General features: G+C 36.2%; 1 protein-coding gene across 1 annotated transcript; it reads left to right on the top strand.

Moving 5' to 3' along the window:
* The first annotated feature begins 204 nt into the window (after window positions 1-204).
* Window positions 205-23,818, top strand: LOC113226854 (DNA replication licensing factor Mcm2). The gene is made up of 14 exons (XM_026459634.1): window positions 205-365; window positions 1,683-1,849; window positions 2,836-3,025; window positions 4,266-4,758; window positions 5,283-5,486; window positions 7,574-7,805; window positions 9,369-9,460; window positions 10,665-10,750; window positions 12,659-12,826; window positions 15,877-16,038; window positions 16,718-16,871; window positions 21,070-21,169; window positions 22,168-22,307; window positions 23,449-23,818. Exons 1-14 carry the CDS (start codon window positions 250-252, stop codon window positions 23,734-23,736), a joined length of 2,592 nt encoding a protein of 863 aa, XP_026315419.1. The 5' UTR covers window positions 205-249; the 3' UTR covers window positions 23,737-23,818.
* The last annotated feature ends 1,061 nt before the right edge of the window (window positions 23,819-24,879 follow it).

The raw sequence follows: 24,879 nt of genomic DNA, 5'->3' as shown, positions 1-24,879 counted from the left end.
TCAAGTCATAAAACAAGTGTTTCAACAATACGTATGTCGATCCAACAATGCCTAGTTTCACAAAGATGAATCTCAACGTAACGTTGAAAACGTCTCCTATGCCTTAGTCCCTGTTTTGAATTCTTTTTCCCTTAAGACACTGAGTACTGATTGTGGCATATTTTATAAAATATCTAACATATTTTGTGTATTATGCAGAGTTCTCCAACCCCTGACACGCCGACAGACCGTGACGGTGCTCGATCCCGTATGACGTCGCCGGCGCGTGATTATGAGATGTTCGAGGATGAGAGTGCTATCCTTGGAGATAATCCTGCTGAGGAGGAGGAGGATGGCGAGGAGCTTTTTGGAGATAATATGGAAGCGTAAGTGCATTACTTGAGAGATTACTTGTTCTATTAGTAGTAGAAATTAGTTAATATGTAATGTAAGAGCTAATTGCTATTTATGAAGCGCCTTGCTAAAAAAATTGCTTTTGTTGTGAAATTATTATACATAATTACATATAATTGGTTAATCAATAATTGTTTCAATAGAAATTATGCATTATATTATTAGGGAATAACTATATTTATGTAGCGAATGCCCAACATGAAAGTCTACAGTTTTTCAGAAATTTTAAGTTTAACATTGTTATTTTTTCTCTATGCAATTTGTGTTAAATTTTGTACATATCAAAACACTTATAAAAGTTAAATTATTATGACTAAATACTAGAGATGAAACTGATATCCGGTAACTACGTTACCTATGTTTAAACTGAACTATGTTTATATCTGAGAAATTTAAAATTCATAATCAGTATCAAATAAATAGATCTATTTATTAAAGATGTTTATAATAGGATAAACAGCAACTACAGGATTGTATACAATTTGTTTATTACGTATAACTTTAAAGAAAGAAAGAATTATGAAGTTAGATAACGTTATCTACAAATTTAGTACTCAAATTTCAAAAACATCAAATTATGGTGGATGAGGACCAGTTTTTATGCATTAAGTGGTAAAAGTTGGATCTATTTATTTTCATAAACGAAACTAGTTTCAGAGGACAGTTTTTCATATAAACGATTGCAAACTTTGTTAAATTTTATGTATGACTTGTTATTGCCAAACAACCCAATGAAAGGATCGCGATATTCAAATACAATGTGTACCTACTTACAAACTGTAAGTAACTGTTTTTTTCACTGTTAACAATTTTCTGTTATGTATTTGTTTGTATTAACAAATAAATGAATCGTTTTTATAAAAACTGTGTGACCACAATCGTCAATGTGAAAGTGCATCATTCGCCAATCTATCAATCACGGCGATGCGCGCTGAAAACTGGCCGCGACATGTATACGGCAATACGTCAGATATCCGGCGGCCGGATATCCGGCTATTCGGCCTAGGTGCTCGCCGCACAACCGGTATCCGGCCAAATTACTATCCGTTTCATTTCTATTAAATACAGGTTTCTAACCATGATATGAGTTATTTTACTTTTTTTTCCAATATTTCGGAGTGGTTACTCAACCCATAACCATAAATGTGTAAAAACTGTAAATTGATAATGATTATTTAGGTGATAGTTCCTAGCTAGAACAGCATACAATGCCTCCACAATATTGTACTAAACAGAAAAAAGAATTCCACATTGAGCACTATTTTATTCATGTTAGTTACATATTTCAGAGATTACCGTCCAATGCCAGCGCTGGATCGCTATGATACTGAAGACATGGACAATGACGACTACGACCCGATGTCTATTGAAGACCGAGTTGCAGCTGAGCAGGAGATGCGACGCCGCGATCGCGACGAAGGGAGAATGCGGCGGGATGACCGTGGATTGTTATACGGTGAGAAATGTACACTTTTTTACTAATGCCCGTGGTGTTCTTCACATAGGCATAACAAGAGGAAAGATATAATATTGTACTGCAATGGAGGCCAGACTATAATAAAATGATCTTTGACATATTTTATTAACTGTCTGATACCATAGTTTGATCATCTAGATGTACCAACTATCAAATCAGAATGTACGAACATATGCAAAAGTATAAGTCAACATTGACAGTACACAAATTTGTTGGCAATATCTTTGTAGACTGATGTAGAGAAACATTACAGGATTTAGTTCTAAATCACATCATTTCGTAGATTTCTCATAGATGGCGCTACAGAACAGCACATAGAAAAATTCGCAAGATCCGCTGGTTCATTCTGTAGCTTAGTTGAGAGAGCGTCAGACATGGTATGCTGAAGATCATGGTTAGAATCCAGCCTTATTAAAGGAATTTTTCATAGTGTTAGATTTATGTAACTATACTCTAGTTATTTTACAAAAAATAATTGTAAATCATGGTAGTAAATCATAGTGATATTCAATAAAATTAATATTGCTGTTGAATGTTTATAGTCATTGAAACACAAACATGATTCTATTTATAGTTCAAGAATCGAAAAATTAATATGAAAATATGACGCAAGTAATTGAGGACATCTCAAACTAAACCTCAAAATATGCACTCACCTAGTTGAGTTCTGGAAACCAACCCATACATAAATATCAGCAGATGTTCAGCAGTTCTTTCGAGTGGGAGGTGGTCTCTAACTACACCGACTGATTTAAAACATCTGTTATTCAGATATGGGGAAAAATATTCCGTGAGTTATTTGCAGGATGTTTCCTGCGTTAGTATTGAACCCTTCCCTGTCGTTATCATTGCAAACAAATGTGAGGTTGATGCCCTCACTTAGGTATCCACTATTTCTACTAAGTGCTTTACAAATAGTGGATATCTAGGTATATATGTATATATATCATAACATATATTTTCAGATGATTCCGATGAAGAAAACGAGGAAGCCCCGCGTGCAAAACGTCGCCGCGCGGCTGAAAAGGCGGCTATGGGTGGAGAAGAACAAGTTGAGGAAGGAATTGAGAGTATTGAGAACCTTGAGGATACAAAGGGGTACACCATCAAGGAGTGGGTCTGCATGCTGGGACCTAGAACAGAAATTGCTAATAGGTTTGTCTTTTTATTTTTGTTTTTGTACACTCATCCATGGCAAGCAGTCGTGATTTCTCTTGCAATTAAAAACATATTTATCAATTTTTTTCTTGTTATTATATTATTATGGTGAGTTATTCAGGGCCTGAGCGGTTAACAATCAATGAGACCAATAATTGAGCTATTGTGGTCACCATTGATTTCAATATTATTACGTTTCGAATTCGAGTTTCGACATTGCAATATTATTACAATATTAAAAACCCCTTAAGATTTTTGCGATTTAAAGCTCGTGAGTGGCACTGTAACTGTTATGGTCAGGCGTGTAGCTTACCATCAGGCACACGACTTGTTCGTCTCGGCACTTGATATTAAAAAAAAAAAAATTAATTTCTGAGGGTTGTGAACCTTTTTCGACGTGCAGGTTTCTTCACGATGTTTTCCTGCACCGATAATTTCATGGTAAATTTCAAATTAAATTTCGCACATAAATTTCGAAAATCTCATAAGTGCGGCCTCTGCTAAAGAGGCGGTTAGCCAAACCGTTAGGGCGCCTTCGTCTTATAGAAGCGTTGTAGTGATGCGACTATGGCGCGGCAGCCGCGCGCCTGTAGCGCTTCGGTATTTTTTAGGTCACTAATTGTGACTGTAAAAGTGACGTGCGCGTGTCACGACAGTGTCCCTGGAACTGCACTTCTAAATAGTGTGTGAAAATTAGTAGAGGCACGGCTACAGCGCCACAGTGGCGCCACTGGAGGACTTCTATACGTGTCTACTTTGAAGGCTCCCATGTGCTACCACGGCTTATAACACGTGCAATATAAATTCTAAATTCAAATTAAGGATTGGGTGCATAAACTTTAGTAATGTTGCAAACTTGTCATCAGTTACTATAGTTATGTAAATTGTTAACCGACTTCAAAAAAGGAGGAGGTTCTCAATTCGACTGTATTTTTTGGATGTTTGTTACGCGATTACTCCGGCGTTTGTGAAGCGATTTTGATGATTCTTTTTATTATTGGAAAGAGGGTACCTCAGTATTGATCCCATTTAAATTTGAAGAAAATCTTCAAGAAAATCTTCCATCTCTAAGGGTGGCAAACTAGGAGATGAATCCTATTTCACGCACTGTCCAGTAACTGATTGCAATAAAACTTGGCAAATAGATGTAATTCCATTAACTTTTGAGGTCGGTTTTTTTAATAAAAAAGTTGTAATTATTTATTGTATTAATCACTCCTGGTTGCTTGTTTAACAGGTTCAAAAACTTCATTCGTACCTTCACAAACAGCAAAGGACAGTATGTCTACAAAGAACGCATAAGACGCATGTGTGAACACAATCAATCATCATTCCATGTCGAATTCAACGTACTAGCTCGTCGCGAACAAGTACTTGCGTACTTCCTGCCAGAGGCACCATTTCAAATGCTACAAATCTTTGACGAGGTCGCCTTAGAGATTGTATTACAGATATTCCCAAGTTACGAACGCGTTACACCTGAAATACATGTTCGTATATCGGATTTGCCACTCATAGAAGAACTCCGAACCTTCCGGAAGCTACATTTGAATCAATTAGTGAGAACGGTTGGAGTGATAACGGCCACTACTGGTGTTTTACCTCAACTGTCTGTAGTGAAATATGATTGTAACAGATGTGGGTATATTTTGGGACCATTCGTGCAATCTCAGAGTTCGGAAGTCAAGCCTGGTTCCTGTCCGGAGTGTCAGAGCTCTGGGCCGTTTATGGTGAGTGGCTATTTGTTATTACAAGAAACCCCTAACCAGCTATAGACAGAAATGAAAGTAGATCGGAGAGTAATGTCGAAAGGCATTATTGCTGTTTCACTATATTATTCAATGATACTGTTCTTCTTCTCGTATCGATTGCATACAGTATAATGTTTGCCATTGTGGTGAAAGAATTTGCCTTATTGCTATGTTTGTAACAATCTCTTTCATGACTCATTACAATTTATGAGAAAGGGATATGCAAAAGTGGTGCAACCAAAGAATATCTTCATAAATACATACACTACATAACAAGTACTAAAATACATATGTATATAGAACACTTATGTAATTAATAAATACTACATAAGTATTTTTTTATTGTACTTTTGAACGAAAAAAATGATGATTCTGTTAACAAAAAAAAAAAAAAACTATATTTGTTTAAGTTATAGTTTGTTAGGCATATAATATTGAAAGCATATTAGAGGAATCATCATAAATAAAATGGAATTCTGAAATACTGTGGGTATTATTTTCAGGTGAATATGGAACAAACCATATACCGTAACTACCAAAAAGTGACTATACAAGAATCTCCCGGTCGCATACCGGCAGGCCGTATTCCGCGCAGCAAAGATTGCATTTTGTTGGCTGATCTGTGCGACAGATGCAAGCCTGGGGACGAGGTCGACCTGACAGGAATATACACTAACAATTATGATGGATCTTTGAATACTGAACAGGTGAGAATAACGTAACTTGGTCCATTATGAACTGATTCATTGAGTAGACTCCTAATAGTTTAAAAATAATATGTCTTCTATTTTTAAATATTTCTTGGTTTACTAACATTTATTACACAAATATATATAATAAATTAAATGTAGTGAAGACCTTATCTAAGTACACAAGTTGATGAGTGAACATGCTCGCAAAAACAACATAAATATAGTGAAATAAAAACTTTAAAATTGTAATTAAATGAAAGAAAAAATACAAATAAAAGTGACTTAAATTTAAATCCTAAATACAAGAGAACAAGGAAAACATAAATTTAAATGTCCTCCTTCAATGAACACTACGCCAATTTTATTTTTTGGTCATTGTCAATATTATGCTCCATAATAAACAAAAAACTAAATTCGAAAAAAAACCAAAAAAACGTATTTTATGAAAAATAAAACAAAAAATCGAATTTTATGAAAAATAAGAAACAATACAAAATAAAAACAGAACAGGTCCAAAAATTAAGTTGGCGTAGTGTTCATTGGAGATATCGAGGGTGTGATATCGGACAATTTAAATTAAACATTATTTCGTTAGGCTTAAGAGCATTTGTGCACTACGTCCGATTCGTATCACTTCCGAATCCTAGAAATAACGGTCCTATATGTCACAGGGATCATTTTATCTCTAGGTGTACAAGCGATATTCGTATTTTCTCGGATTGGAATAGGACTTAGTGCACCAGCGACATCCGAAGTGGGTCCGAGTTTTCTAGATTCGGAACGAACACGAACCGGTTGTAGTACGTAAACGCGCTAGGTGTGCAATTCACTTCGCGTTGCAGTGGGATTGTTGCATATGAACATTTATTTTACGTCATCATCAAAATAAATGCCAATCAATAATAATGACGTCAATTAAAGGGACATAAACGATAAAACATCGTATATTTCTGATTAATAACATTCTGTTATTTATGGTTATTATAATAATAACTGTACTCGTAATTTAACCGTGAATGTATAAAATGAAATTGTTAAATTGAAAGGCGATAGTTTGCGAAAATGTAATTTAATTTGCTACTCCGCGAACTTAAAGGTTAAATCGTGCAAAACGGAAGGATTCTTCAGCTGAGCTATGCTATAACAAGAAAACTTCGGCCGCGGATCGAACAGTCAACAATTTCCGAGAATATTTTAGGTGGTGGGGTTTGTGACTGTAGTTGCGCTTGTGTTATTTATTTTATTAATGTTATGTGGATGGCTGGGATAATTAACTGCGTGAAAAGATATTCGACACAAGCGCAACTATTTCGCAAGAGTCATTTATTTAGTAGCAGTAGAGCTTATTGTGAAAGAGTTCGTCCAGGAAAGTACTGCCATCTTACCTGTTTCTGCCACTAAGCAGTAACGTAAGCATTACTGTGTTCCAGTTTTGCAGGGTAAGGGTGCTGGTGAAATTACAGGCACATGGGTCTTGTCAACTTATGTCTCAGGGTGACGGGCGCAGTGGCATAGCTCTTCAGATCTTTTTTAAATCTTTATTTATTTAGATACTTTTGTACAATGTACAAAATATAGCTACATGCCTGGTCGGCGCTGCTGCTAATAGTTTTTTTGCCCGTTTCATGTGAGGATTGCCTAGTATACAATTTATAGCGCCTACGGATGTGTGGTTGATCTGCAGGTCTGTCATCAACGCCTTCCTTAGATCGATAGAAAGTAATTTAAAGCTCTGAGTTGCACTGCGAATGTCATAAACAGACGTGTCGCTTACTACCAGGCGCACCACTTGTTCGTCCCATCACTTGGTAACATAAAGAAAACAAAAATGTTACCTTCACTGAGTTCGAGGAGTAGCAAAGCAATCGTCGCCATCTCTGAGGCCATGGGTTCGATCCCCGGCGGGGTCAGTGTAGAAACTAACTTTTCTATATTGTCTCGGGTTTGGGTATTTGTGGTACCGTCATTGTTTCCGACTTCCATAACATAAGTGCTTTAGCTACTTTGGTGCTGAGCAATGTATGTGATGTAGTCTAATATTTATTTATTTATTTTTATTGACAAAAATTTACGTTCCATACTAACTTTTATCGTTCTTCCAGGGTTTCCCAGTATTTGCAACAGTCATAATAGCTAACTACATAGTAGTGAAGGACTGCAAGCACATTGTGGAATCTCTCACTGATGAAGACGTAGCTAACATCGTTAAGTTGTCCAAGGACCCGCGAATCGGAGAGCGAATTATACAAAGTATAGCGCCCTCTATTTACGGACATGAGTATATTAAGAGAGGATTGGCGTTGGCTCTGTTTGGTGGAGAGTCTAAGAATCCAGGTATGTTTATAAAACCACTATCAGACGTTACTCTGCATACCCTTATTCTAAAACGATTTAGCTTTATATTGCTTCCTTAGCCTTATTTTCTTGTAGTCCACTAGTGGGTACATGACACCGAATAAGACACATGAAGATGACACCCCTCCTGGTTCTTGGTATCTGGGGCCGCAAAACTATTAAATAAGATGGAAATATTTATTTTATGGAATGCCATGGTGTTTTTACTACCTTGGTATTCATTATATAGTTTGTATAAATACTTCTTTAGTTTGTTATTATTATTGATGCAAAGATCGAACAGCAAAAATGAAAGATCCTTCTGTTGCCACACCGTGACTGAGGCTTTAAACTTTCTCCATGTGCTTGTTGCAGATTGAAACAAGTTGGAAATAGTTTATGTCTGGCTTCAATTCGTGCAAACACAAATTAAAATGAATCTAAGTTCATTGCGTCTGTATATTTCCTTTTCTAAAGCATGGGAGGTTTTTGTTTAATGATGTCAGATTAAAAAAAATACGGTACACTACATTATTTACATTACATTAACACTACATACTATATATTCTACTGTTAGGTCAAAAGTTACATAATAAAAATAAAGAAAATAAAATGAATGCATCAATGAAATGATTACACGACACCTGCTAAGTTCACCGAGCTCCCAGGAAGTACGTTCGGTGAACCTAGCAAGTAGATCGGAGTCCCACCTATCCGCTATCATTTTAATAGCTCTACATAAGTTTACTCACGCAAATTTAAATTTATGGAGCAGCTTTAGTAGCAGTAGATTAGCTTGTGAAAGAGTTCGTCCAGGAAATACTGCCAACTTACCTATTTCTGCCGCCAAGTCACATTACTGCGTTCCGGTTTGGACGGGTAAGGATGCTGGTGAAAGTACAAGCACATGGGACTTGTCAACTTATATCTCAGGGTGACGGGCGCCGTGGCAGTGCCTTTAAGATCTTTACGATTTAAAGCTCGGAGTGGCACTGCAACTGTTATGTATAGGCGTGTCGCTTACCATCAGACGCAATACTCGCCCGTCACCTTATAAAAAAAAGTTCATGTACCTTAACTAATTACAGCTCAAAACTAAAACAACCTCTGTAAATTTGTTATTGATTACGAAAAAAAGACGGCACTAAACGAAAACTACGTTTAGGACGTATTTACACGAATCACGCCATTAACTGACACTCTCTGTTATCTTGTCAAAAATCAGCTTGTACAAGAGCACAAGTTGCGTTCAACTTCAACTTTTGTATCTATGGCTCCGTCGTTTTGCGCGACGATTTCGCCAACGTCAGGGTTGAAAGACATGTAGAGCGGTGGTGAGATAGATTGCCGGTTATTAAAATACTTCGGCGGTTATTATACACATTGTTGAATATATATATTTAATGACATTACAAAAATATAATTTGAGGGCTCATGTTATTTTCTTACTTTTGCAAACATTTTAGGAAGTTTTATTTAGCGGGAAATAAAAAATAAAATCGTTTAATAAAAGTTCGAAGAATTATTGTGTTATTTGTTCAATTAAAAAATGTATATTTTCAGGTGAGAAGCACAAAGTAAGAGGTGATATTAACGTACTGATTTGCGGTGATCCAGGAACTGCTAAGTCACAGTTTTTAAAGTACACAGAGAAGGTTAGCAGTCAGTTTTTTTCTAATTAATTCCATAGATCCCGATGGCTCTCATTTGTTTTGTTACAATTTTGAACATGTTCGTGGGTGTGTACTGCACTACCTTTTCGAAGCGTGTGATTCAAGAACACATCTTACTTGACACTTAAGGTTAAAATTCAACTAGCCGCTTATGATACGAAAAAAGTCAAGCTTCATGTGTTCTTGACTGTACAAGATTAGATAATTAATTATTCGATTTTTATTGAATGTCATGATGTTTTACTACCATGATATTCATGAATTTTTTATGAAATTTCTCTACTTTTTCTGTTATAACTGCGTCCGTGGCCGAACGGTTGCCTCGCATTTATTTCTCTCGTGACCAGGCATGCATTTATTTCTCTAGTGAGTTTGGGTGTAATTTGTGGTTGTCTATGTGTACGTCCATGGCACCCGTGATACAGGGTTTCCCTAGTACGGGGCTTAAAAAATAAATAAATTGTCTGTTTAAAGGTAAAACCACCACAAGTGACATTTTCCACAAGTCTCTAATTGATATGGCTATGGTAAGAAAATCACTATCTTTCTGCAGGTGAAACTCAATAACAAAAAAGCTATAAATTCAATAAGACTTTTATCTGCAGAAAGATAGTAATTTTCTTACAACAGGTGCGTAATTAAATTTGGAAAATTTTTGTGAAAAATGTCACTTATGTGGTTTTACCTTTAAGCAAACGAAATACAAAGATCGAACACAAAGAAAAAGTGCTTCAATTTGACAGGACTAGAACCTGTATAAGTCTGCATGCCAAACTAGGGCAACCACTCTACCAACTAACCCACATATCAATTTAGCACACATTTTAGCAGCATAAAGCGCAGGCCACACCACCATGCAACCGACTATGCGATCTTAGCTGGGTTGCTTAGTTCGCGGTGTGAACAGATGTATAAAAACAAGCCACGGCTAGTACGACCTCGCGGTGTGACCTGCGCTTAACAGCGTGAAACCCATTAACAGCGGGTGCGCGTCGGGCGCGTGTCGGGTCGGGTGCACGGATGGTGTAATTCCGTGTATTTATATGGACGACAACACACCACGCGCGAGACGTACGCTGTGTGTTGTCGTGTCGCGCCACGCTCCCGACCCGACACGCACCCGTTTTCTGTGTGTTTCACGCTTAACCGTACTTTTTATTATACGGTATGTTTTCTATATTTACAGATTGCCCCACGCGCCGTGTTCACAACCGGTCAAGGCGCTAGTGCTGTAGGTCTCACTGCCTACGTGAGAAAAAACCCTACTACAAGGTACTTTTGTAAATATTTCCTATTAAGGACTTCTGGAAAGCTTAGTAGAACTACTATATAGTATGTTATACACTCCTGGATACATAATTCGAGCCACCTTGCATTTTTATTATTACAGGGCAAGAATACGAAAATATTGTTAAGTAAGCAAATATTATGGCCACATCGAAGAAGTCGATGATTTCGCCAATGTGAAGTTGAGGAAAACACACGTTTTTACTCTAAAAATTGACCAGTAAATTAGAATTCACTGAGAGGAGAATCTACAACGACAGCAAACCTACACAGACTATTACAGAACAAATTGTTTTTTTATTACACACAATACTACTGAATACAGACATGACATGTTTCGCTAGGGTAATGAATTTTCTTCACCGTTAACGAGAGGTATTGCGACTAAATATTGACAAATGTACATAATTTAGATGTCAAAGTCGTACATGCCTCATATTTATAAAGCAGTTGTTAATTTTATATCAATTTCTTAGGTTTTCGCAATTACTACACATATAAAATTAAACTTTTTTTTCGGATTCCAATCGCCTACATTTGTTTTTATATTAAAAACAGCTAATGATGAATATTTATAGTCAGGACCCCGATTCAGAACTTCGATATTTTAACCGAATCGTTCGATTGGATATCATTCTCGAATCGAAGGGCGCTTTCCGAGCTATTCAGAATATTCGATTAAACGTTTGACTCGGATTCGGATACGTTATCGTTATCTAACAGCGCTTACAGAGTTAGTCGGTGAAAAATATTAGGTATAAGAAAAATTAAAATTGTTTTATACATTTTTTTTAAGACTTAATAGGCCTAAAATATAGAAATGCATTAGTCTTGCATTAAAATAAATTAATAAAATTGAATAAAATCCAGGCTCTATTTAAAATAATAAGCGATTTCCATATTACATTCTGGTTTGTAAACAATGTGACGTTTGGTAACTTTCATTCGATAACTTTGTTCTGAATAACGTTTGTAGCGTTTGCTGGTCGAGAAGTTCGAGTACGGATGCGACGTCATTTCGGTTTGGTTTCGAATACGACAGTTTAACGTTCGATTCGAGTGTTGTGAATAAAAATGAAAAGAAATCGTACGATATGAAATCGAATCGGTCGACAACTGAGTTATCGTAAGGTTCTGAATCGACCCCCTGGTTAGAAAGACCTATAAATACGAGTACATACCTTATAAACGAAGACATACGTAATATAATAAAACTCTATTTATTTACACGTATGGACTGCGACGTGTGCGTGTGACGCAATGTGGGTGTCCGATAACCGTCATTGGAAACGTCTTCGGTACTTGACACCCCTCGGTCAAAACTCTCCTTCATGAAGGTCGACAGATGTTGAGTTGGTATTCTCACCACAAATGAATTAAGTACTCATTCTTCCTGGCGGTGCCCTTTTAGAATGTAAAAAAATAATTTGCATTGCCCAAAACGTAACATTGTTTAGGAAACACGTGCATTTAGAGCGACAGCAGTTTGACAATGCCTTACTCTCAAACTCGTATCTTATAAAGAGTGATTATTCAGGAAATGGCAAAACTTTCTATTTATTTTAAATTTCATAACAAGGATTTTAATTTGGATGCATTACTTTAAGAATAGGTGTGTGCCAGTGTGTGAATATGAACGAAATGTGATGTGAAATCAATCAGTGTGTAAAGTTTGTATATGCAATCCATTTTTTGCATATCAGTAATGTGTACTTTAAGATACGAGAAAGTAAGGCGAAGATATAAAAACAATTTGATGGCCAGCGTTATTTCTTACAATTTGTTTTATCAAACTAATCGGTCTCGTTACAATTGGGACCTATTGTATGCGATTTAGATCCGAAAAAAAATTTATTATATGAAATGACATTTTATGTATATAAAACTTTTCAGAGACTGGACATTAGAAGCGGGAGCTCTAGTGTTGGCGGATCGCGGCGTATGCCTCATCGACGAGTTCGATAAGATGAATGATCAAGACCGCACCTCGATTCACGAGGCTATGGAGCAACAGAGTATCTCTATTTCAAAAGCTGGCATTGTCACTTCTTTACATGCCAGGTAGAGTAAACACACATATCGTCAAATGATGATGAAAAGATCAAACTTTTATTCAGCATAAATACATAATAGCAAAGCAACATTTCATCTAGCATTGGTAAAAGGCGCGTATCTGCACTAAACCAAATTTTACAGGAAAGAAATTTAACGTTATTACTTTATTATTTCAATGGCTACGACTTTAATTTTTGTACAGTAAGCATTAATGTACGTTGTCTACGGACTTATAACAATAGATTCCTGTATATCGCACTAATTTGGTTGCCACGACATATACGCGGATTTTACTTGGCTACTAAATTACCGAAATGGAATGCTAGTTACGCATATTTGCAGTACACCCGACGATTTTACTTGATATGTTGTAACACAAAGGCTCATAAAACATAATTGGTACTAATTCATATATCTAATAATAACATAGTTGAAGAAAATAAGGTTCAATTTTAGGACAGCTGACATCGAATTGTTAAAAGGAAATTCTTCTCATATTGTTGATTCCAGGAAATCATTTTCGAAAAAATAGTTTTTGAAAGTTGTAAAAAAGACATTTGATGCTAATGCCAAAATTGTCCCAGAAAAGCACACAGATTAGTGTTTTTTTCATACATACCATAGAACAATAACCTATAATATTATAGGTCTTTGGTACACACGCGGAAGTGTTTCAGTACACAGGCACCTCTCCGTACATTTAACGTCACGATATATAATTTTGAGTTGTAAAAATTAATATCTCAAAAACTATTAACGTCTTAACTTGGAATTTTCACAGCTCTCTCTTCCTTGACTTGACTCTTTTTGAACAAAACGTAAACAAACAAGTCACTGACCCGACCATAGACGGTTTAGTGATGGCCAATTGTAACGTCAACTACACATCGATTAAATAATTGAATAATTGAATGAATCGATTTATTCAATTGAGTCATACTAGCGGTTTTCAGCTTACATAACATATATAAGCATATTCAAAATTTCACTCAGATACTCGTTCGATTGCGATTGAAATGTTCGATGTAATAATCGATCACTAAACTTTAATTGATTGAACCGAATGTTTTTTCGAACAGTACTATGTGCAACCATAGGCAAGTCATAGAAGTATAGATGAATAATAACCTCACTTTGGATTACTATTTTTCAAATACGATTTTACGGTGCTATTCAAATGAATATTGTTGGAAAAAGTGATGATGTATCAAGCGGAAATCTTCGAAATATTCGTGAAAATGTTACTTATTCGATTTATTGAATGATTGCTTTAGAATTTTAACCAAACAGGTTTGTTTACATTTTGTTCAAAATGGATTGGAACAGACTATACCTAGTAATGGTCTAACAAGTTCGATATTTAAATTAAGTACCATACTCATAAGTATGAGTATGGTACTTAATTTAAAAGAAAAATAAAGGTAAGTACCTTGACCAGAATTTTTCTCCTTCAAGGCGGGACGCGTGTAAATTTATTAGTTTTAAAAGTAAAACACATGTTTATGATATTTACTAAATGTTGGTTAAAATAAAAAGAATTTAAAATATTTAATGGTCAAAAATGAAAATTCTTTTTCCAACGAATATTATAATATTTTTAATATAAATATTTTTCCGACGTGCTCATTGAAATGCTTTAATTTGTCAGGTTTAGTTTTTAAATACGTTCCACCGGCCGATATCGGCGCCGCCACCGATTGATTCCCGTCAAAAACACGACTATGCAAATGGCGCGGGTGATATGGCTAACTTGCTACTACGTTTTCGCGCGATTCTTTTAAATTTATTGCCACGTGTGTCCTGTTTAGGTTATTAAAACCGAAACTGTCCCGCTCAAAGCGGACTTATGGTCACGTTACTCATACCATACTATTAGCTTTGTTCTAAACAGAAACTACATACCTAGGTAGTGTCTCCTTAGAACAGTTGTACTCTCGAATTCGTTTTACTCTGCCTGGTAAAACGTTCATAATTGTTGGCAGCATGTGGTTGATTCAGCGCAATATATATGTCTGTAGATATGACAGCGAGTGCAGCTGTTCAGCGCGTGTTCTTTTTCGCAAATTGTGCTTCCATGACATGGCAAATTTACGAATTATAAATAGCATTTTAGCATTGTCAAAAACATTTTATCACCGTACTGTACCAAGAATAAGTGAACTTTATAAATGTTGCCCAATAGGTCGGATAGTTGCGTCCATGCGTGCTAAATAAACAATAATTTATTATGGAGTTGGCAAGAGATTATTTTGAGTAATTTTTCAGAAGTTTGTAGTTTAATATAGATAGTTTAGCTGCAAAAAAACTCGAACATGTTGCTCACACGATGTATGTACGTAGTTGTTTGTCTATAATAAGCCCTTATATTGTTCGACTCCATTTTTGAAAAGCGGCGATATAGATCTTAACTTTTTTAAGGACATACTAAATCAATTTAAAGCTTGCCCGTCGTGATTGATCTTCCTCCACATTTCTATTCACAATAGACCATAGGTTCCCAAACTTATTGTCCTAGTGGGCGCAAGATAAAAAAATTTCAACTCCCACCACCACAAAAAATAATTGAAAGCACGTATTATTTTATATTAACTTAGCACAACAAATCACTAGGAATAAAGATATATTATATATATCGACTGTGCAATCGGTACTATCTCAATTTTGACTACATTACAGATGAAGAAAAAAATTGTTTGCGTCATTTATATAGCATCTGGTTTTTTTAATAAAAATACGTAGTTTTTATTGCACATGTATGTATGTACACTACGTATTTTTATTAAAAAAACCAGATGCTATGTAAATGATTTTTTATTCATCCTGTAAAGTTGTCAAAATTGAGATAGTACCGGTTGCCAGTTCACAGTCGATATGTCAAATGCGGTATCTCCCCTGGACAGCATCAACGCCCCTCATTTTCTTCCGAGGCCCCTACCACCTCTTCAGCGCCCACTGAGAGGGCCGTAGGGATCACTTTGGGAAACTAAAGTTTAAAACTTGAATGTAATAGATCATAAAAAGTTTATTCAGATTATCATATTTTACTTCTTTTTCAGATGTTCGGTAATAGCAGCGGCCAATCCAATTGGCGGGCGTTACGATGCGTCCCTTACATTTTCCGAGAACGTGAATCTCTCCGAGCCTATTTTGTCTCGGTTCGACATTCTCTGCGTCGTCAGAGACGAGGCCGATCCCATGCAGGACGAGCATTTGGCTAAGTGAGTTACCCTAACCCGGAAACCTTTAACTACCCTAACCCGGAAACCTTTAACTAACGGTTGATACAATAAACAAAAGAAAAAGACAGGAGCTAGGGTATTAAGGCATAGCTGATTGTGAAATATTAAAATCTCGTCATAAAAATAATAATAAATGTTCAATTTTGCTATAGCTTCAATAAGATTTCTTCGTATTTATGTTTTTCAAACTTCGATTCTTAATTAAATATATAGGGTCAACCTATATATTTTGAACGAGTAGGTATATTTAGTACGCAGTAGTTGATTTTGTTGGCATAATAAATAATAACAACGTTCGTATTGTTGAGTAGAATGAACAATTTTAACGAATTTAGAAGGGTTCCCTTAATAAAGTTTGTTTCGTTTTACGTACTATAAATAAATATTATACAACACCAACATTACATAAATTGCTATAATCCCAAAGTAAGTAAAACACTTGTGTTGTAGAAATCGGTAACAACGACGGTACTACAAACACGCAGATAGGAGATAACATAGAAAAGTTTGTTTTACTACATTGACCCAGGTTGGGGATCGAACTCGAGATGAGCAAGCTATTCGACCACGGGGTTTGTTAAACGCATTGAACAAATTGTTAGAGGGTCCAAGATTCTGCGCCAAACAATAGGACAGAGAAGACGTATTTATTTTACAGGTTCGTGGTAAGCTCCCACATCAGACACCATCCGACTCAACGAGGCACAGTATTAGAAGACACCAATGGGGTCGACCCAGAATTTACTTTGTCTCAAGATCTGCTTAAGAAATACATCGTCTATTCGAGAGAGAATTTGCATCCTAAACTGCAGGTAGGTGTTATGGTTATTCTTGAAATTTTTTATTTTTAAATTTTTATTGTTTTCATATTCAATTATTTTTTGTGAAATTACTCCACTAGTTTGTTATAATTATTAATACAAAGATCGAACACTCAGAAAAAATTCCTTCGATCCGGCCGTATTGGAACCGACCTCTTCTAGCTTACCGTGCCAGACGCTATACCAACTAAGCCACGGAACGAACCAGCGGACCTCACAAATTTTTCTATGTGCTTGCTTTGTGTCTTTGGTTTTTCAACGACTTTTTCATCCGTCCGAAACAATTACTGTCAAATAAGTAATATTCGACAAAATTAAAAGACAAGTAGCCAGTATGAAGCTTCGTTCGCATCAAACGTCTTTACATTTGGTCCGTCCGAAACAATTACTGCCAAATAAGCACTACTTGCTTATTTGGCAGTAATTGTTTCGGACGGAGATCGAGAGTAGACCCCCTGGTTTATTAACCAAACAATTTTAATGATATTTTACAGACAGATAGAAATTAGCAACTAAGGTCGCGGTTTGGCATTGTACTCTTATAAATTATATAGTTATAAAATTACATGGGTTCAAAAAATCCGTAGTTTCAAATTACGGGGCTCGAATTACTTCGAGTCACCTTGCATTTTCTGTATTAAACACTGTTGGTTTATCAAAAATATTATGTAATTTTGAACTGGTATACTAAATGCTTCGATATGTACTCGATGACTAAAAATCATTTCCATAAGTCGTTGTTGAAAATATGAATTTGCAAACCTTTAAAAACAAAATCTCCGGGAGTGGATTTAGGATTCTAACTTATCAAACTTTATGATATTTTATAGACACCATCTAGAACAGGGGTTCCCAAACTTATTTTGTCTACTGCCCACTTTGAGAATAAAGTATTTTTTAGCGCCCCCATTTTTTCACCTACTTAAAAACCACTTAACTTCAAATTAAATTAATTGTTGTGAGCTATATTAGCAGAGATTAAACATTCATTCTAAACGAGACTTTTACTATAACCCGCGAGAGTTAACTTGAGACTTGAGCGCAGTATGTAGTACACAACGGCGCTGAGGTCTCAAATTAACTCTTACGGGCTACACCTGCCAATGATTATGATTATTGATACGCAACTTTATAGTATTCAGACAGAGTATCTTTTATTCAAAATAAAACAAACATAATCGATTCTAATATAAAAACTAATGTGAAGGATGAATATGATGCTGTTTAATAAATTTGTTGTTAATTGTTGTTGTGTGCAAGTTCCAGTACCACGTTCGGTAACATGCAAACGATTTCTCTTTTTAGTAAGCAGGGTTGTCACAGCACTAAAACCACGTTCACACAAATATGACGATGGGAATGCTATCAAGAATTGTTGAACGATTGACCACATTCCAGGGTACAATTGCGGGATCGGTTTTTGTAGCCAAAATTCTTGGTAGCCATTTTGAACTTGATTTTTATTTACTCGTTCGTTGTCAATTCTATAAGTTCTTCTTCCAGCTGAGGTGATATTGCTGTGTTGAAATTTGAAAACGGATCCAACACCCAGTCTGGTATTTCCAAGTTCAAAATGTCCTGGTATTGTTCGGTGAAGTCAATGTGGAGGTTTTCCAAATGTTGGCAGTAGGCAAACAAGTCGTTACTGCAGGATACTGATAAATTCGGAAAATTGTGAAACTCACGTCTGCCCATATTCTTTTTGTGTAGAAGCAGTTTGGCTGCGAATGCAGTAACGACATTTATTGTTTTAATTAAATTTAGTTCATCGCCTTGCAGTTGAACATTCATGTCGTTGAACAATTTATACAGGTCTGTCATGTAAGCTATATCATTCTTTGATGTATAAGCTTGTTGCGGAATTCTGTGTCTTTAGTTTTCAAGAACTCTATCACAGAGTCAAACAGGTTGTAAAATCGAGTCTGACAATTGCCTCTTGATAGCCAACGAACTTCAGTATGAAACAATAAACGGTGGAAATCTTCGTCATTAGTAACACAAAGCTGATGAAATAATCTATCATTCAAAGAGCTGCTACGGATTTTATCTTAGACTATTGATGACATATTGCAGTGATTGAAATAGTCGTTCACTTAAATTTCTAGCAACCAAATGTTGTCTATGAATAACGCAATGTACAGCAAGGACATCTGAAATTTTATTTTTTAAGTACGCTATGATGCCTTTATGGCACCCTGTCATAGCCGGAGCGCCATCAGTAGCATCTGATATAATATTTTTCAAGGGAATCTTTTTCTCATCACAAAACTTTTCCAATGTATTGAATATGGTTTCGCCTTTTGTATCGGTCTCTAAATTTCTAGCAAACAATAGTTCTTCACATATTTTCTCATCTTTAATAAATCTCACGTAAGGCAGCAACAATGCTTCATTAGTAGGTAAAGTGGACTCATCGAGATGAATTGAGAATTGATTAGTCCTTAGATGATTGCACAATGTTTTCAGCCATTTCATCACTTCGTCTTTGCATAGAATTATTACTTAAAGGAATTTTTCGGATAATATCTGCGGCCGGTTTATGAAGCACAGTAGTTATTACTTCCTTTATTGCTGGCAAAATGAACTCTTCTCCGATGTTGTATGGTTTGCCTTTTTGAGCAATTATCAAAGAGATATTGTACGAAGCTCGAAGTCCGCCGTCATCTTGCTTAGCAGCCGCCGAAAAGAATTTTGCTAAATTGGCTGAGTATTATGCTTCTTCTCTAGGTCTTGAAAATATGATACATTCTTGTCTTTCTTATCTGGATGCATTTTATTCAAATGATCTTGCAGTCTTGAAGGCTTCATTGCTTCATTAGAAAATGTTTTTAGACATAGAAGGCACAAAGGAGAGGTTTATGGGATTTTCAATGAATTCGAATTTAATATATTCCGCACAGTATTGCCGTTTCTTCTTTTTTACTTCCGACGTTGTTTTGTTTTGAGAAATACGTAAGTAAGTGTTGAACTTAAGTACTGCTTATCTATTACGGGCGAAACGAAAACGAAAAAAAATGAAAAATAAATATTACGTTGTTTATATAGGATTGCATAAGCAGCACGCACCGACAGGAATAAGACAAACATGCATAAACTCGTTTATCTCATTCGACGCTCAATCGTGTTCAACAAGTAAGAACAAGTATTCTATGAACCAGCCGATTGATACAGGAATGCACAAATCGGGTTATTTAACAAAAACTTGTTGAAACATGATTGCCCGCGGTCTATCATCTACGAAAATTGCCTATCTAGAAATACTAACAACTATTAAAACGCAAACGAAACTGTGTCTGTTGCCTTTTTATTTGTTTGTTTGTGTCTACTTTCATTTCGAAACGGAGCGATCGATTGACATGATTTTTATTTTATTTATTCAATAAAACAGGACAGATATAAGAACTACACGGAGAGAAATATCGAACCGAGTTAGTTTGAGCAATCTCTTAATTTATATTAGTTGATGTTCACAAGTTGTAGTCGAGAGCTCATTCGGTGTCCCAGGGTCGTATTCTAGAACTCTACTCAATGCTCAAGTCAGGATTGCAATTGAAACACAAGCACTGGAAATACGACCCTAATGGCAGGGACTTGAGTATGATTTCGAGTGCTTTAAACCATACTCAAATCCTGACTTGAACATTGAGTAGAGTTCTAGAATACGACCCTAAGAGTCTTCCTAGATGAAATTACAAATTTCCCCCTTAGCCTCTACAACGCCCCCATTTTTTTTTCTGGGTCTCTTACCTTTTAGGCCTGCAGCGCCCACAAGGGGGCGTTATCACCCACTTTGGAAAAAGCTGATTTAGGACAATAATATATTGGTTCATAAACTTACAATTTTTAACCATAAACAGCCAAACTTCATGCTACGCATATAAGACAAAAAATAAATTTTATTTAGAGATCGAAACGCTCGTAATCCCAAGGAGATATAAATCTAAATATAGTTCTACAAATGTATAAAAAATAATTAAAAAATCAGGTCAACCGGCGAGTATGTATGGAAACACTGATGCGTGCAGATGAGCCGAAAGATGTATCAGGACCGTAGCAACTAGAAGGCTCTCTATTTACCCCGATGGGAAAAGGACGTGAAATACTTATTTACCCTAACCACGTGGCCTAGGATACTTCTCTTTGAAAAGTCACTTGACAGCATATGCAAATACTTGTCTTACTTTCACAGAATATGGATCAAGACAAAGTGGCGAAAATGTACAGTCAGCTGCGCCAAGAATCTTTGGCAACGGGCAGCTTACCGATCACCGTTCGTCACATTGAATCTGGTAAGATTAAGTTTTCTTTTTATTTATAATACCAAGTGACGGGACGAGCTTGTCGTGCGCTTGGCGGTAAGCGACACGCCTGTCCTTAACAGTTGCAGTGCCACACGGAGCATTAAATCGCAAATATTTGAGGGACACTGCGCTCCCGCCACCCAAAGACAAAAGTTGACAAGTATCATGTGCCTGTAATTTCACCAGCACCCTTAAAACCGAAATGAAATTAGTTTATTTGCAAGTAAACACGGTATTGGTGATGGTAAAAGTGCATAATACTTGGTCTCATAAATACATGCGTGCGCCATTTCTGACATGCAAAATTTTACAATATTATATTATGGCAGTCGTTACAATAAACACTTATACTATTATTTTATCATCTTTTTATTTATTATCATCTATTAATTTAAGTTTATTACGATATGAAGTTTAATTTACACGCGATGCAGTAATACTCACATTATTTGCTACTTAGCGGCAAAAATAGGTAAGGTGGCAGTAGTTCCCTGTACTATTCTACTGCTACTAAAATTGGTTGGTACTGTTACTGATATGCGTCATGATTCCGACCAGCGTGCGGTGTCGCGTGCTTGGTATTTGTCGAATAAGCAAAAAAGGTAATTACTTTGTCACACGTACTGTCTACACATGGTAATTGTTTTCCAAATATACTAGTACACTAATATAAATAGCAATGTGAAGTGCCACCATTATATACAAGGTGTAACAAATCGACCCCTCCTACGTAAAGTATCGTATGTCGAAATTGTCAAGTTTACAGGGGAGCGTTTTAAAGTTAGAACACGTGACTTTAGCATTTCTCAGTTTTATACGGTAAAGCTCGTTACTCACACAGAGTATTATAAAATCCTAGATATCGGTTAGATGATTGATGATCTATTAGATGATCACTCTTTCAGTGAATTTAGTATTTTAAAACGCTCCCCTGTAAACTTGGCAATTTCGCAAACACATTAAGATATTATTGTCTTTCATTGCAGTGATTCGAATGTCGGAGGCTCACGCGCGCATGCACCTGCGACAGCAAGTGAATGAGGAGGATGTGAACATGGCCATCCGCACTATGCTGGAGAGCTTCATTGACACGCAGAAGTACAGCGTCATGCGCGCCATGAGACAGGTAACCACCATCACATATCTGCCCTCGATTGTTAAGCCCTTGTCTACTACTAACATGGCACAGAGATGTTTGATAAAATATTAGCCAACTTCGTTGTTATGCCATATCCAACCTTGTTCGTAATCAAAATTAGAAGTCTTCTACATTTAAGTTTTGGTAGTCAAATTGTCCTTATGCCTATGTAGGCTACCATGTATATCAAGTGCCACCTGGATAGCTGGAGAGCCCAATGATTTTCACGGGAGCGCTGGATGAGGAGTTTCCAGTTTAGTTATATGGTACAGTAGGTAGTGCTGGATGGAAGGCGAATTGTTCGCCGCACAGCTGCGATCTAAGGTCCATTACGACCATTGTCTGCTAAAGCGGTGGAGACGAACTGTGGTTCATCAAATCTTCTTATTTTGACTAGCATAATATGCTAAGTCTCGTCGCTTAGGCAAAATAGAGACATTATACTTGTTGCCAAAACAGTTCTTTTCTTCGCTGTGGCAGATAATAGGCCTTATGCACCAAAGTGGAAAACAGAGGTGTACCATTAAAATATAAATACTTTATGCAAATCTCCGCTTAGTGACAATAACCAACAATTATGATTAAACGCACTAGCACAGCTTGGGTGAATAATGGACCTTAATTACTCGGGGAGACAAGATAATAAGATCTAGTTCTACCTAGTTTCGTTCTAAGATACCTGATATAGACGTAGATAATACGTAGAGGGACTATTTATTCATAATTTTCATACAGTGTTATTACACCAGGTAGATACATAAAAAAAGTAAGAAAATTTCCTCGAGGGCCGTGTCCTGGGGCAATGTGCCCAGAAGGCTGGCAACATTACCATTTAAACCATTATAGGAGGCTTCTACGAGGCCATCCGACAGGTAGTTCGCTAGAAGTTTCGCCTGTGGCCCACCAGGGACCCAGGGATTCAACCGCAAAAGGCACAAGTTTTGCGGTTCTCGGCGTAGAGCTTTAGATAAGTAGTAGAATGCTAAACAGGTGACATACAATAAATACTAAATCCTTTTTTTCGCAAAGCAGCATTCCCACCAAATTACTTGCTAATTACCAAAATGGCGAAGTGAGTAGGGAATTTCATAGGACTTATTATTAAACCGAAATTTATTATTACTTACAGACATTCCAAAAGTACCTCTCCTACAAAAAGGATCACAGTGAACTTCTCTACTACATTCTCCGCCAGCTTACAATGGACCAATTGGCTTACATGAGGGGCCTACACCACCACTCGCTGCCCACAATCGAGATATCAGAACGCGACCTTATGGAGAAGGCCAGACAGATCAACATAACGGACTTGAAACCATTTTATGAGAGCCGTATCTTTAAAATGAATGGGTTTTCTTACGATCAGAAGAAAAAAGCTATCATCCATGTGTTGCCACAGGCGCCTGCAGTGTCGTAATTTTTTTGAAGTATTTTTTTAATTAACTAATTTTAAGGTATTACGTTATGACTGTAGTAATGGATATTAAATAAGTACAAATAAGAAATAGATCTTGTTTTCAAAGACTAGGTTCATCTATTTCCAACTGTTCTATACATATTTTATTAATTATATATAAAAAATATATATATAATTAATATATTAACGCAGCTATCAAATAAAAAAAACCGCTACGTGTAACGTTCAAGTAGACCCTGGTCTCCGGGATAAATGAGACGTCAGAGATGGGTACAAGGCTTCCAAATAAAACTTGTCAAGGACCCTGGTCAGATTTTTTAGGACTAAAAATTGTCTGCAACTATCGATGATGTACAGGTGATCCGTTCTTCTGTTTGGGAGCAACAATGACATACATAGAGTTCACACAGATTTACCTATTTTTTGTTTAACCTTTATGTTTCAAACTTATAACTCGCCTCTTTTTGCGTCTGGAGATAAAAACCGATGTGTTATCGATCTCTATGTGTTTTTTGAACTTTTAGCAGCAGTGTGAGTTAAAAATAACACAGCAATCAACAAATGTCCATTTGAAAAATTAAGGCCCTCAGTTGTGTGAATTTCATCGTCTTGTTTGTGGTTATTGGCTGTGCCGTTTTAAAATTTCGTCAGTGTTAAGTTTTGTAAAAATAATATATAAGTTCCCCAACTTTCATCGTCGATCATCGCCAATGTCGGTTGTGATAAAATAATGTCTGAATCTCATCTAAACATTTGTCAACTATTTTCGTTAAAAAACCAGAGGTGTCAAACAGTTTGTTTACTAGTAAATACCAGTTGATGATGTCTTAACAATGTTGTCGCGTAAAACTACGGAGCCATATGCAAACAAACCTTGATATCACAATGCCTCCTGAGCAGCTTGAAAGCCAGTCGAAATATGACAATATCCTAAATGATATTATACAGGGTGTACTAGGGCTTACATATTGATACGTCGGAAATGAAAGGGCTTATAAGCCAATTTTTATCGACAGTTCCTTATTGATGTCGATAATTTTCAAGATTTTTTTATTCACTGTGTTTTACTATCATGATATTCAATTATTTTTTGTCAAATTGCTCCATTAATTTGTTATAATTATTAATAACAAAGATTGAACA

The sequence above is a fragment of the Hyposmocoma kahamanoa genome, unplaced genomic scaffold, assembly GCF_003589595.1.
Source record: "Hyposmocoma kahamanoa isolate Upper Pololo Valley unplaced genomic scaffold, ASM358959v1 202, whole genome shotgun sequence".
In the NCBI taxonomy this organism is placed as follows: domain Eukaryota; kingdom Metazoa; phylum Arthropoda; class Insecta; order Lepidoptera; family Cosmopterigidae; genus Hyposmocoma; species Hyposmocoma kahamanoa.
Note: the sequence above shows the minus strand (reverse complement) of the source record. Positions and strands in the feature narration are given on the sequence as shown.